Source organism: Squalius cephalus, assembly GCF_949319135.1.
Source record: "Squalius cephalus genome assembly, chromosome: 1".
Taxonomy (NCBI): Eukaryota; Metazoa; Chordata; class Actinopteri; order Cypriniformes; family Leuciscidae; genus Squalius; species Squalius cephalus.
The window spans coordinates 50579529-50595371 of NC_137122.1; the positions used below are offsets into that span (position 1 = coordinate 50579529).

Here is a 15843-nt window from a genome sequence, read left to right on the forward strand (position 1 = left end):
TGCATTACTTCCTAAAAAAGTAACTAATCAGGTTACTCAGTCACTTTTTGTGAACAGTAATGCATTACGTTACTTTTTCTCACTTTATCTGTTTTTGTGCGAGGATAAATGCCTGGTGATATTTATCCTGGAACTAGAGTAAATTATAGAATTTTAATTTTTAAGTGAACTATCCCTTTAATTGAAAGTCTGCATTGTATTTTTACAAACTTGACAATTCACACCAAAGCAAACCATGCTTTGTATAATCTTCTTAATCAGTAGACCTAAATAAAATGAAGCCTCAAGGTTCATTTTAAGTAGGATAATTGTTTATGTAGCTAGCCTATATGTTCTCATAACGTTTCAGGGATGTTTTGTGTGACAGTGGTTTTATTTTTCCTTATTACAAGAAACATTCCCAGAGCGTTGCAGAAAGGTTTTTGTGACTGGCATTAGTGTAACGTTAGGCCTACAGTATTTAATTAAATGAAGACATGAAGATCACATTTAGTCCCACTGCAATTTAGGCTATAGCCAAAATGTAGCCTGAAACCAGACCTGTCTCATTCGATCCCCTTCAAATGGTCCTGAACCGTTCCGAGAACGTATGCTACAAGTATCTTGCAATAGAGACATTGAGCCCTACAACACTAGAACATGAAATGTTTCTGCGACGCAACGAGGTAAGCGCGCGTTGACGCTCAAATCTTGACGTCGGAACCCAATCAACGAGGCTGTCTGAGCGTTTTACGCGACGCGGGAAAACTATAACGCGCCCATTATCAATGAAGCAGTCAAACTTCAAACCCGGCTGTTTTGTCACTGCAACTTCACGAGAGTCCAAAACAACGCGCTTACAGTGTGGAAGGCAATGATCGCGTCTAGTTCGGTCGCGTCGCTCGCAGTGTTTGAAACAGCTGCTGTAGTGTGTTTATGAAGAGCAAAGTAATGGAGCGGTTTAAAGCGACGCGTCTCGTGGTGTGTTTGCTGCTCTTTCTGACGCTCTGCGTGGATTTGGGATACGAATTCGGACAGAATAAGGACACCGAGTTCACTTTCCTTCTTCCAGCCGGAGCAACCGAGTGCTTCTTCCAAACAGCCTCTAAGACCGGCAGCTTAGAAGTGGAGTACCAGGTCAATAACATCTTTTAAATTAAACTATTAAAAATATCTTATTTAAAATGATCTTTAAACGACCTCAAGAGAAGCCGGACTAAATAAGGAGTCAGCAAAATTGAGAAAGTAACTTCTCAGAATGGTTGTGTTTGCTGTTTGCTAAGTTAAGAATAGCTTTTGGTTATAATTTTATTAACATTATTAGTAACTCAACTGCATTACATTATAATTTTGCTTGACAGTAATGACCAGGAAGTTGCAGGACATTTCCTTTCATAGGTGTAGATGTTTTGGTCAAAGTGCACACTGTATGAAGCACTACAGGACAGATACAACACTTTACAAGAATGTTTCATTATGTTCATTTCAACATTTACTAATACATTATTAAAATCATCAGTTGTGTCTGATAATATTATTTAATGGACATGAGCTACTGAACGGTTGTATTTTTATTAACTAACACTAGGCTAACATGTTAATAAAGACTGTAACAAATGCATTGCTCATTGCTACATAAACAGCTTGTGCTTGGTTTGGTTTCATGCTTGTGGATCTTTTCCACAGCTCTGGTGGGAAGTTCAATATTATTGACATCATAGTCAATTGCATACTTGAGCAATCCTCATTCAGTCATCTTTAGAAATCACACACAGTAGCTATACTGTCTTTTGGTTATTCCTGCACAGCCCTGTGTGTGTTGTAACCCTCCTCCCCAGGAGCTTGTCTGGGGTGTGTTTACGTTAAAAGCAGGCACAGCTGCGGGACAGCTGACCCGACCCAAAGCTCATTCCATGTGCCGGAAAGATCAGAGTGTCTCCAGTGCTGCATGGTTGCTCTGGCCACACTTTATCTCTATAGTGACGCCGGCACACTGGCTCCTCATTTGAGCTGCTTTATCAGTTGGTGGAAGATAGGAGACCTGTTATTTGAATTTGAGGGGAAAGGGACACGTGAAAGAATCATAAGGGCAGTTTGAAGTCTTTGAGGGTTTGTCCATTTAAGTATGAGAAATGTTGGTGTGATGTGACAAATAATCCAAGACTCTCACTCATAACCTGTAGTGATTGACTGATACATTGGTGGATTATTTAGGCAATATTTGATCATTTTGAGATGACTTGACTCATCATTAGCCAACTACTTGGCTGGTCCAAATGTCTCCCTTTGTTTGCTCTTAAATCTCCTGACTGATTTGTCATTGGATAGTGCATATTTTCTTATGCATTACTGGTGTATCAATGGACTTACTTCAAGTGTGGACTTATTTAAAAATGTAAAATGTAATTTTTGGTGATTTTACACACACACACACACACACACACATATACATATATATACACACACACATATATATATATATATATATATATATATATATATATACTGCTCAAAAAAATTAAAGGAACACTTTGAAAACACATCAGATCTCAATGGGGAAAAATATCATGCTGGATATCTATACTAATATGGACTGGGTAATGTGTTATGAACGAAAGGATGCCACATCGTTTGATGGAAATGAAAATGATCAACCTACAGAGGATTGAATTCAAAGACACCCCGGAAATCTAAGTGAAAAAATGATGCAGCAGGCTTGTCAATTTTGCTGAAATTTCATTGCAGCAACTCAAAATGGTACTCAGTAGTTTGTATGGCCCCCACGTGCTTGTATGCATGCCTGACAACGTCGGGGCATGCTCCTAATGAGACGACGGATGGTGTCCTGGGGTATTTCCTCCCAGATCTGGACCAGCGCATCACTGAGCTCCTGGACAGTCTGAGGTGCAACCAGGTGATGTCAGATGGACCGAAACACAATGTCCCAGAGGTGTTCTATTGGATGTAGGTCAGGTGAGCGTGGTGGCCCTTCAATGGTATCATTCCTTCATCCTCCAGGAACTGCCTGCATGCTCTCGCCACATGAGGCCGGGCATTGTTGTGCACCAGGAGGAACCCAGGACACACTGCACCAGTATAGGGTCTGACAATGGTTCCAAGGATTTCATCCCGATACCTAATGGCAGTCAGGGTGCCATTGTCTAGCCTGCAGAGGTCTGTGCATCCCTCCATGGATATGCCCCTCCCAGACCATCACTGACCCACCACCAAACCGGTCATGCTGAACGATGTTACAGGCAGCATAACATTCTCCACGGCTTCTCCAGACCCTTTCCTGTCTGTCACGTGCTCAGGGTGAACCTGCTCTCATTTGTGAAAACCACAGGGCACCAGTGGCGGACCTGCCAATTCTGGTGTTCAATGGGAAATGCCAATCGAGCTCCCTGGTGCTGGGCAGTGAGCACAGGGCCCACTAGAGGACGTCGGGCCCTCAGGCCACCCTCATGAAGTCTGTTTCTGATTGTTTGGTCAGAGACATTCACACCAGTGACCTGCTGGAGGTCATTTTGTAGGGCTCTGGCAGTGCTCATCATGTTCCTCCTCGCACAAAGGAGCAGATACCGGTCCTGCTGATGGGTTAAGGACCTTCTACGGCCCTGTCCAGCACTCCTAGAGTAGCTGTTTGTCTTCCTGGAATCTCCTCCATGCTCTTGAGACTGTGCTGGGAGACACAGCAAACCTTCTGGCAATGGCATGTATTGATGAGCCATCCTGAAGGAGCTGGACTGCCTGCGCAACCTCTGTAGGGTCCAGGTATCGTCTCATGCTACCAGTAGTGACACTGACCCTAGCCAAATGCAAAACTGGTGAAGAACAGTCCGAAAAGATGAGTAGGGAAAAAATGTCAGTGGCCTCCACCTGTAAAACCATTCCTGTTTTGGGGGTTGTCTCACTGTTGCCCATCTAGTGCACCTACTGTTAATTTCATTAACACTAAAGCAGCTGAAACTGATTACCAACCCCCTCTGTTACTTAACTGACCAGATCAATATCCCAGGAGTTTAACTGACTTGATGCTATTCTCTGATTAAAAAGTGTTCCCTTAATTTTTTTGAGCAGTGTATATATATATTAGGGCTGTTAAACGATTAATCGCAATTAATCGCATCCAAAATAAGTTTGCTTTTACATAATACATATGTGTGTGTACGGTGTATAATTATTTTCTATATATAAATACGCACACATGCATGTATATATTTAAGAAATATTTGCATGTATATACTGTGTATATATATTTATATTATATATACTTTATATTATATATAAATATTTTATATATAAATAACACATTTTCTTAAATATATATATGCATGTGTGTGTATTTATATATAGAAAATAATTATACTCCGTACACAGACATAAATTATGTAAACACAAACTTTTATTTTGGATGCGATTAATCGCGATTAATCGTTTGACAGCCCTAATATATATATATATATATATATATATATATATATATATATATATATATATATATATATATATATATATATATATATATATACATATATATATATATATATACATATATACATATATAAATCCTTTATTATAAAAAAAACATTAACAAAAACTGCTTGAATGCTTATTAAGATTTGAAAAACTTTTTTCCACCAAATTAAACTGATTTAAACCAAAATGCAGGAAAGAAAACAACATAACATAGGAAATGTTATCAAACTGTGTGACTGTGTTTCGAGGTCAATTAGTCTCTTTTGCACTGTAGAAGAGATGCATAATCTGCATCTGAATCAGCATTTAGATGTATTTTCACTTTTAATCTAAAATTCTGAATATAGAAATATGAAATTGTTTAAAAGATCAGAAAATAATTTCTTGTTATGATACGGCAAGGATAGTTTAGGTTGTCAAACCTAACCGAATTTCCCTATTGCGGCATATAGGCTATCTGAGTGAAACGGCTTCTCGAACAAGAAAAAAATTAGGCCGGGACATTTTGTCCATGGGGAAATGATAGGATGATTGTGGTTTGCTATTGGTGGATCTCATGTGAGTGACAGGTTGCCCCGCCCTCACGCCAGTAAACACATCATCAGAGAAGAGAAGAGATGACGCTGCAAGAGTGAGGGGAAGTTATTCTGATTAAAGATGTGCACAGATAAATCATTTGTAGTAAATACTGCAATATTCCATAAAATAATTTTGATGTCATTGAGATTTGAACCTCTCTTAACCCCTCTGTGTGTGTGCAGGTGATTGCAGGCTCAGGGCTGGACGTGGGATTCACTCTTATCTCCCCCAGTGGATACAGACTGGTCTCAGACTTCAGAAAATCGGACGGCATCCACACGTAGGTTTCACATCCCGTCGTGTGCGACGAGCTGAACCTTCACACATTCACTCATATACAGTTAGTTTCGGACCGTCATAACCCACCAAATTTGCATGTCCTCTTCTGCAAATTTGCATGCTGTCTGCAAGGCTGACCGTGACCACATCGAAACTGAATTTACTGAAAACAGTTGCATGACAGTTGTGTCATCATTCGCCTCATGCTGTTTCAAACCTGTAGTAGAACATAAAAGAAAATATTTTGAAGAATTTTGGTTACCAAAAAGTTTTGGCTCCATTTAGTTATATTGCATGGACAACAAAAAAAGAGAAGTTTCTAAAAAGATCTTTCGATCTAATACTTCTCTGTGTCTTACAGTTATGATGTGCATTAGAGTATTCTTGCTGTGTCTGTCAGGGTGGACCCCGCTGAGGAGGGCGACTACAGGATTTGCTTTGATAACAGCTTCAGCCGTGTTTCAGAGAAGATGGTGTACGTGGAGGTGATCGTGGATGGACCAGAGGACGAGGATGAGGATGAGGAAGACTGGGCTGCTCTGGCTGAACCGGAGGACTCGCTGGAGTACAAACTGGAGGATATCAGGGTACACCAAACAAATATCTCTTCATTCGGTGAACCCGATTTCACTAAGTTGCGACATGTTCCTGGATCAACATCTTTATTTCAATCACCCAATCAGATTTGAGGGACAAGTTTACAGTTTATGCCAAGTTTAGGCTTACAACCAGGGTTAGGTGCTTCTACATCAGTGTTATTCACCATCATTTCCCTCTGATTTTAGGGAGAAGTTATGGGTAGGGTTGGGTTATCGGGGTAGGGATAGGGTTAGGACTGAATTTTCAGACAAGAATGTTGTTCCAGGATCAACAAAATATGTTGATCTAGGAACATATCTTACTTGGCTAAATCTCGGTGAACAAACAGGCTGATGAATGAAGAGGGTCACCGTGATTTTCCCAAGTAAGACATGTTCCTAAATCAACATATTTTCTTGATCCTGGAACAACATTCCTGTCCGAATATTAAGCCCTACCCTTTTGTGCTGGCAAAACATAATGCAGTGCAATACTATGATGATTGAGAGATGAAGAAATAAACTTTCCTCAAAAGTATGATGATGTATCATATTTGATACTCACATTTTAGCATGATTTTTCCCCCCCAAAAAAATTATAAGTTTCTTCAGTCCAGTAAATGTTCATCTTGAAATATTACTTACAATATAAAGGTTATTCACACATTTACTTTCTAAAAGTCTGAAAATATTTCACAACAAAAAATCACAATCTGAAGGGCGACATTTTAAAAATTATACTAAAAGGCCTTTTACTTGCTAAAAAGGTATAAAATATCAATACATGTTTTTCAGCTAAGTTTCGATCATGTTGATAATTTAGGGGCCGATTGAGCTATAAAGCAGCTCTACAGAAAACAATCATTATTCAGCTCAATTCAGTTTAAGTTTTGTTCTTATCCAATATTGTGTCTGCAGCTAAATCAGTAATATTATTGGATATTAAATGTTTGTGTATCAAACATGATACAGTAGGCTTTATGGGGTTAAAGACGGTATTTTCACAATGTTTCCAAAATGCCTTTTATGCTTGAATACAATTAAGAATTTTCTCAATTTTCCTCAAAGTTCTAGTTTGGCGCTGATCAGTTTTGCTCATTGAAAATTCATGCTTTGGTTACTAGTGTTTTTCAAATGTTGTACTGAGACAACCAGACTGCAACCAAAATGGTTTTGTTGGAAATTGTAACTGCAATTTAGTGTTCTCTCGCCACACAGGACACAATGGATGCTGTGCACAAGAACCTGGAGCGAAGCCGTCAGATGCAGGCGATGCTGCGGGCGTTCGAGGCTCGCGACCGCTACCTGCTGGAGGACAACCTGTGGCGGGTTTCCTTTTGGTCCAGCGTCAGTTTGCTGGTCATGGTCAGCGTGGCCCTCACACAGGTCTACACGGTACGCAGATTATTCAGCGACTCACGCAGAGTCTGCACATAGCAGAGATGAACTGGGGGAAGATGCTGTAATGCTGTTGAGGTAAAATACAAACTAATGGATTCTGGAAATGAAGACGCGAGGAAGCTCTCAGGTCGAAAAAAAAAAAACCCTCAAAAGTTTGAGTTTTTAGAGATATCAATGAATCTGAAATCTTGGAGCTTGACTTAGTTTTAATTGTAAGAGTTTTCTTTAGGACGCTAACTAACACTGGTAAACACTACATTTACTTGAAGTACTGTAGCAACATTTGAATGTGAATGTAATTTTGCACTTAATTTATGAGACTTTTGAAATGAATAACACTGCAGTAAATTGTTATTTCTTATGGATTTATATGGCAGTAAAATAAAGATCCAAGGGAACGTTTCGCTTTGAATGGTTTTATTATACATCACATTAGCATCTCATTTTGAACAACTGCAGCTCAGTCATATGTGGCATTGTAAGTGCAAATAGAAAATGAATTTAAAACTCCTCTGGGTTATTGATGTTACATTTCACGTTAATGGCTGACTGCACTGAGTTATTACTGTACTGTGGGAATCAGAATCACATAACGATACTTTTAAGACTGTTGAATCTCTTTGTTTTCTACAGGTTAATCTGAGGTTTGATTCATTTTCAGTATTTCTAATATTCATCCATCACCCTAGAACAATATACAAATATTCTCATTAAACAACAAGCCTAGTAAAAACTATGTACAACCATATTCATTACAAACTGCCTATAAATAAAGAGTCCTGGAGTTTCACAGACACGATGCTCAGTTAATGATTCAAATATTCATCTTGCATACGCCATAAAAAACTCATTTATTCAGTAGAAATGTGTCCCTAGGTCATCTCTTGTAAATCAAGAAATTAAATCTCAGAAGAGCCATTAAACAACCAGAACAGGAATATTTAAAGATTAAAAGAATATTATGATTCATCTACTGTTGCTGCATGTTTGACTCCAAAAACATACTAATTTAAAAAATGTTTGCCGCCTTCTATATTTAAAGCTCAGATTTTTGAGTCCTGCAAATAGATCTGATTTACTAGCATCTTTTCATGTGTTTTCATGCTTTGAAGTTTAATGTTTACTTGCAACACATTTAATATTTGCTATCAGTAACGAATAAATGTTGCAGACTAATCGTCAAATACTTCATTAGGCTGCTGAATTAAGCTTGAAGACTAAAGGTAAACTCTAACTATAAACCTAAAACTTCAAATAGTGAGTCCCTTTCTAAATGTTTCGGTATGACCAAAACATGTGGTGCACAAATTCACTTTATCAGGGCTTATACAACAGTTCTGGTCTACAAATTTGATTGAACAAACGGCATGCTGGAACAAATTTTTTGTGTATATCTGTCTGTGTTCACAAATGGAGCACAACAGCTGGTTTAATGGTCATGGTATATGCTTATTTATAGGCCTCAAATCACCTTGCTAAATCCCCAGTGAAGAACTACACTACCCATAATCTTAAAAGGACAACCCATCAATTGGTTGCTCCAATCAGAAATCACCGGAAAAAAACTTCAGCAGTGAAAAACAAGTAGTCTCTTCATTATTAAAATATGGCAACAACTTGGGTCACATGTGCCTTGTCAACCAATCCAGGATCAAGCCACACCCACGTATTGTGAATTACATCCCTGTAGTCTCTAGAGGGTGGCAGGGACCTAAAACCTTTAAACGAGTTAGCATTTTAACTCTTTTGGATTCATCGTCCTGAAGTCAATGGGTTTTGGTTAAATGCCTGAAATAATGTCTGTGGTGAACAAAAGCTCAATAAACAGTGATTACTAACAATTGGTTAAATGGGACTACAGTGATTGCCAGGGAGATTAAAGACGTCGAACAGATAAACTCATCTACTTGCTATTCGCTTTCACAGCCTCATTGAGTTTATAATCACACTCTTGCAAACTTTCAGGGAAAATGTTATTTAAATAAAGACTGAAAGAGTTGTGGAAGCTTAGTAATGGTGTCATTCGACCGTGGTGTAATTCGTTTATAGCCTACGTTTAGCTCTTTTTTTTTCTAACGATTGTATTTAGGCTTTAAAAATTTATAAAAGCTGTGTTAATTTGTCAAGATTATCATGATGTGTAAGAATAACAAACTTTTGTTGGTCACAGACCTTATTTTCCACAATAATCCAAAAGCAAATGGAAAAATCCTATTGGGTTTTTGTCGACGAAACCAGTGTGACGAAAACTTAAGTACGTCATCACTGCAGCTCTCTATTCATTCTACACCTCTGTAAATATTTCCAAATTTAGATTTATTTATTATATTGTATTTATTACTTAAAATCAATGACTCAAATTCAACAGTTTTCATACCACCATTTTATCATTCAGTGCTTCACCCATGGTTTTTGCTTTAAATCAAAGTTTGCAATGCTGCAATTAATGTGCTGATTTGTTTGGTCCAAGGCTCAGAACGCTTTATTATATTTATTTATTTTTTGTTTTAAGAAAATAAATGGGGAAAAATACTTCTGGAAAAGTAGGTCAACATGAGAAATTCAAACAAGACTGTGTGATCCATGGAAGAATCTCATCTTTGGTCAAAGAAATAGCTTAGTAAAATTAAAATGGCTTCTTTCTATACAATTGATTGATATCCTTAGGAAATGGGCATCATGTCGTTGTAATCTAGTAGAGCAGCCATACAGTACGGTGTGGTGGTCCTCCTCCTGAGCACTGGGATCAGCTTCACCACTGGTTCTCCGGACGTCGGGGAGGTGGACGTCTGTTTAACAACCGCAACCAAAACCACACATCAGCTGGGAGAATTTCATTTATGGGATGTACACAGTATTTTTTACAGTAACTCAGCTGGCTTTAATGAGGAATGAAGTGCTGAAGTTTTCATTATGACAGTGTTCGCTGTGTGAAGAAGGGGTTGGGTTAGAAGATGAATATCTCAAAAGCTGTGAAACCACTTTATTGTTACATAGAAACAAAGGATTCTGAATCAAAGGCTGTTAAATATGAGCCGTGTGTTACTCATGATCACATGCTGATATTTGACACAACTAAACGTCTGACTAACGACTCTGGTCATTCAGACATAGTCTTAGATTTTTTTTTTTTTTTTACTTCCACTGACATGCTCACAAGTTATACTGGAAAAAGGAGGAAGTAGCTGTGACGAAGCCATGTGGTTCTCAATCCTGTTCCGGAGACCTTCAACACTGCAGATGTGATTCATCACAAGATCATTAGATTTTGCTGTTCTGAACAGTATCATATGCATGATTATTGTAGATCAGAGCATGCTAAAAATAATTACTTTCTTGTAAATGTATGAAGTATGATTTTTGACTACCCCTTGACCTATGAATGAGGAGTTTGTGGAAGTTTGAATCCAAGCGGTTGCAGCAGTTTTTAATGAATCAGCCTAGAAATAATAACTAATGCATTAGAAATGCATTTATATGTTTAGCTTCTTGCTAGCACTTACATGCACATAAGAGAATCTGGGGTATCATGATGCCACTGTAAGAATAAACAATATGCTCAGACAAGTAAAAGTATGGACTTTCTCTCTAGGTGTGGGTATCAGTTGGAACCTCACGATTTGATTTAAAACCAATGAGTTTGTGACAAACAAAAATGTTTTGGGGAGGTATCAAGTAGATGCTCCACTGACTAACTTAAAACACTTCTGATTGGCCACTGAGTTAACACTCTCAACATTAGTTACTATACACAACATACTTATTCAAAAGGAGTACCAACTTCAATTTGGGACGCCTAAAACGTGCAGTGCTGCTGGGAGTCTCTTGAGGCAGGATTGAAAAACACTGAATTACACCAACAGAGAGTATCATCTCACTACACCTGTTACATTTGATTTATTTCAATGAGAACACAAAGAGGAAGAGATGCATGCTGGGACAGACATGTCACGGTAAATCAAGGAGACAGTGAGGAGACGTGACACAAGGAAACACCGACCACCAGAGCACCAGATCTTTATTATACACAACACCTTTTATTATCTCACTTCCAATTCTCATTGTGCATTTTGCTCCAAGTCCATTTTAAATTGCTACACAGGCACTTGACAATTTGTTATTCCAAAAGCATAAAAAAAAGTCGTTAAATATGTCCTCAGTCCCTCACTCCATACAAAAGGACAGAATTATTAGAGGGAGAGACAGGGATTGGGTCACCATAACCTTAAAGACCACAGGAAAGTTATGACTGCAGTGATTTGGGCTTCATCCAGTTCTCAACAGATGCTGAAGTCATTTGAATTTGGAAAAGATAAAGCTGCATACAATTTAAAAAGCCTTGAATTGACTGGATTGTGAAGAAAGAGCGTTGGTTGCCATCACTGTAGCCATAACATACAGGAGTGACTCAAGAGCATTTGGTATTGAAATCCACAGCTAATTTGTAAGTTTCACCTCATGTCCGACTCAAAGCCTTCGGTTATTTACAGACATATTGTGCTGAAATCAAAGTCGCTTGCACCAAATCCCCATTCTTATCCTCAAGTTAATCAAGAAAACAGAATTTGTGGTGGCCCATTTCCCTGCGCGCACATCAATAAAAGCAAACATCAAAGATTCTGCAATCAAATCCAGATCAATAGGAAACCAGCTGGACCGCTTTCACTCTGAATTATGTTCAACTGTTATTACCGCAACCGACAGGGCACAAATCTGTCGATAGCAAAGAATATCTGTCGTTCTACACCGATGCAAACAGTTTGTGAAAAATGCCAATTAACAGGAAGACAAACACCCAGGTTATAAATAATACACTCAGAAATACGTGTGTTAGTACATCTACTATGATGTCTACATGAAAGCCTTTGTTTTACCGTCTTGCTGTCAGAAAGTTCCCTGTGTGTGTGTGTCAAGTTTGAACGGACTGGTTCCATATAGCAAACGCCCCACGACCCCAAATACACCTGCATGTACCATGTTCAGAGACCCTTTGTTTGAGTGCACTCCCACTTTCCTGCAGCGCCCTGATGTTTTTCCCGCTCATAAATCCCACTCCCCCAAACCCTCATTATTCCAAGCGAAATAAAAGCGTCCCATAAAGCCTTGCAGATTAATTTAAGTTACAGTGATCAAAACGCTAAGCTACCAGATTTGGAGTCGGATGTTACCTGAGACACTATCTTACAGAGCGCTGACGGGTCGGCCCGTCGCCAAGTGGTTACCGTGCTTTCCAGGATTATATTCATATACACAAATTATTATTTGTATAAACAGATCATTACAGAAATTTGCATACAAATCGCGCCTCCCTCAAATATTTAAAAAATTCCCGTCCATGAAACTAGAAGTGCTTTTTGAGAACCAAATTTCCCGACACAACAAAGAGGATGTTGAGTGCTGACACCAAATATGCAATGTGTACTTGTCGGTTAGCTGCTATGGATTCAAAATGAACAATCTATTGGTAATAGGTGCCGGTGTAGTGCTGAATTCTGTGACCCACCGAATTCTGTGACCCTAGTAGGCGCTGTAGTGACGGTAGGGTTAGGATTGGGATTTGGAGTGGGTCGGATTAGCGCAATACAGCGCCTACTAGGGTCACATAATTTGGTGGTTCAAAGAATTCGGCACAACACCAGAAACATAATAACGGCCAGTTGAACATGAAAGACGAATGAAATCGGGGTCAAAATAAATCCCACATAGTACAATGGTAACGGTCATTGTGTCTTATTTCAGGATATCAAGTTAAGAGTCAAGAAAACACAGAATGAAATAAAAAAACACATGAAGAAGTGTCTATAACAAGAAAGAGGTCTTCAACCACCCTTCAGTTACCCAAGAACAGGAAGACGACAGGCTAGTTTAACAGCAACTAGCTTGCACAGTGCTTGTATACATCTTATCCCACATTAAGCCACTAGTCAGTGAGGAGGCATGAGTGATCTAATGTTGGTTCGTCTACAAAAGTTGAGTAGGATACCCCCTGGTGGTCACCTGACCTATGTGAGTGATAAAATGACTGAAAGTTGGAGGCCACTACACCCTTTAAGTCACTCTATATATTTCAACAAAATAACAACAATAATAATCATTTTTTTGAATAGTTATGTGCTTAATTTAGACCTCTGGGATTTAAAGGTAGGGATGTGAGTAGCAGCGCTGATCAGAGGACAGTTTGAGTGGATTATTAAGGTCTATTGGTCAGGCTGTTTGTGTAGACACGCATGCACGTTTCAGTGCAGCTCTCCAGCCCTTCCCTCAGCCCAAGCACACTATGGTGCCCAGCGCACGGGTCTAGTCTAGCAGGGAGGGCTCAGCGGGGCGGATAATGGTGGGCCGGTTGGGAGCGCCAGGGGGTCTTCTGCTGCAGGAGGAGAAAAGAGTGAGAAACAGAGGTGAGACATACCCACAACCACAGGGAAATGATCGAGGAGAAGGGATAAGGAATTGGACGAAGCGAGACGAGAAGGGATGAGAAAAGACAATAGATGAGGACAGACAGACAAGACTAGACGAGGCTACATGAGAGGAGATGAGACTAGATGAGACGAAAAAAGACAAAATATGAGGACAGATGACTAGATGAGGCTACATGAGAGGAGATGAGACTAGATGAGAGGAGACTAGATGAGAGGAGATGAGATGGTGAGAGGAGATGAGACTAGCTGAGATGAGAAAAGAGAAAAGGAGAAGAGCTGAGGCAAGAAGAGGTGACTAGATGAGACTAGAAGAGATGAGAAAAGACTAGATGAGATGACATGAGAGGAGATGAGACTAGATGAGATAAGAAAAAATGAGAAGAGATGAGGAAAGAAAAGGTGACGAAGAGTTGAAAAGCGATAAGAGGAGAAGATGAGATGAGACTAAATGAGACTACTTGAGAGGAGATAAGACTTGATAAGTTGAGACAAGATAAGAAAATAAAAGATGAGGAAAGACAAGACTAGATGAAGACTAGACCAGAAGAGAATGAACAAGAGATGAAATGAGATGAGAAGAGGCTATAGATGAGACTAAATCAGAACAGACAAAAACAAAAGAAACTTAGAAAAGAGACAAGAAAAGAAACGACAGGAAGAGACAAGCCAAAAGAGGCTAAATGAGAAAACAGAAGGGACGAGACGAAAAGAAACAAGATGACATTAAAACAGACAAAAACAGATGGGATGAGACAAGTTCAGGATAGATGAGATTAGAAAATGCCAGATAAGACAAAGTGAGAAAGCACAAGAAAAAAATTAGATGAGAAGAGAAAAGAAGAGTAGAAAAGATTAAAGGAGAAAAAATAAGAATAGAAGTGATCAGGAGAGACAAGGCTAGATGAGACTAGATAAGAAGAGATGAAAAGAAGATGAATCTAGATGAGTAGAGACGAGAAGAACATCTAAGATGAAACGAGATCAAAAGAGGAAAATAAAAACACTGGAAGGTTAAGTTAGAATATGCTGAGAAAGAAATTAGGAAAAAATTAGTATGTGACAGGAGAGAATGCAACTGATAGTGAGAGAAGAATGAGAGCTGAAGAAAGAGTACATCACTCAAACCTTGACAAACCAAGGCTTCTTGAGTTTTTCAACAAACGTTCACTCCTCTGAGCTTCAGACACCAGATGCTCGTTCTCACACACACGCGAGAATACATCTCTCCATGGAGGTGACACACTGGTTAACGGTCTTACCTGGGGATTCCCGGAGGGATACGGGCGGGGCGGGACGGGATCTGAGGAGGGGCACTGAAAGGATCCAGGCTGCTGTTACCGAAGGCATTCATGGGCTGTCCTGGCCGAGAGGGAATGGGCGGGGCTACATAGGCAGGGATGGGGTTAAGAGTGGGCGGGCCTGGTGTTGGACCTCTCACTGCTGGAGGCCTGCTGGGGGGCGGGGCCGATGTAGGCGGTCTGCGCTGGGGGGTGGGGCTACACAGGACAGGGAAAGACGACATTTAGAATTAAAACAAAAGTTTATGAAGGACCATACTCTAAAGGGGATAGTTCACCCCAAAATGAAACTTTTATTTACTCATCTACATCGTTCCAAATCTCTATACAAAACGTACTTTTGAAAACGTCTTAGGCTGCGTCCGAAATCGCATACTTCATGACCGTTCTATTTAGTATGAATGTTAGGGCTGACACAATAAATCGATGCATCGCGATTCGTGGATCGATTCATATTTTTTCCGAATGCATCGCGATTCTTTCTCGAATCGATTCTGAGCTTTGAACAGCAGATGGCGCTCTAGGCTAGTTTTTAACCGCAAGCTCAAATTCTCATGGAGAAGAGCGCTTGAACGTTTCGCCATTCTGCACCTCAGAATGCTTTTATGAGGCGAGATTAATGTTAACAGCCCACTGCAAACAGCCTTTTAATTCACTTCAACCTTTTCAAACTTTATGAAGGATTATTTTTTAGAAGGTTCAAGTGGTGTGTGTAAGGCATTGGAAGCCAGCAGATTATGACTGTTTCTAGAGCACGCGGTGCCATCTGATGTTAAAAAATAAGCTCAGAATCGATTCGAGAGAGAATAGCGATGCATTCGGAAAGAA

At 39.5% G+C, this 15843-nt stretch overlaps 2 protein-coding genes across 14 annotated transcripts in view; one reads left to right on the plus strand and one right to left on the minus strand.

The window, feature by feature from the left end:
• Window positions 1–412: 412 nt before the first annotated feature.
• On the plus strand, window positions 413–7691 carry tmed1a (transmembrane p24 trafficking protein 1a; the record flags this gene model as incomplete). Of its 2 annotated transcripts, none has more annotated exons than XM_079869070.1 (4): window positions 413–1116; window positions 5220–5317; window positions 5717–5903; window positions 7113–7691. In XM_079869070.1, exons 1-4 carry the CDS (start codon window positions 916–918, stop codon window positions 7329–7331), a joined length of 705 nt encoding a protein of 234 aa, XP_079725196.1. In that variant the 5' UTR covers window positions 413–915. The 2 variants fall into 2 exon arrangements, with proteins under 2 accessions (XP_079725196.1, XP_079725197.1); XM_079869071.1 differs by having other exon boundaries at window positions 458–665; window positions 7113–7331.
• An 8-nt stretch (window positions 7692–7699) lies between these two features.
• dnm2a (dynamin 2a) overlaps window positions 7700–15843 on the minus strand; it is a 54535-nt gene continuing 46391 nt past the window's right edge. For 8 of the 12 annotated variants that reach the window (XM_079867976.1, XM_079867973.1, XM_079867970.1 and 5 more), the window contains 2 exons: window positions 14977–15213; window positions 11297–13662 (listed from right to left, as the gene is read on the minus strand). In XM_079867976.1, coding sequence (XP_079724102.1) covers window positions 13593–13662; window positions 14977–15213 — 307 coding nt within the window. In that variant the 3' untranslated portion in view covers window positions 11297–13592. Of the gene's footprint in view, window positions 10085–11296; window positions 13663–14976; window positions 15214–15843 lie in introns of those variants that run through there. The other 4 variants (XM_079867978.1, XM_079867975.1, XM_079867980.1 and 1 more) reach the window with 3 other exon arrangements.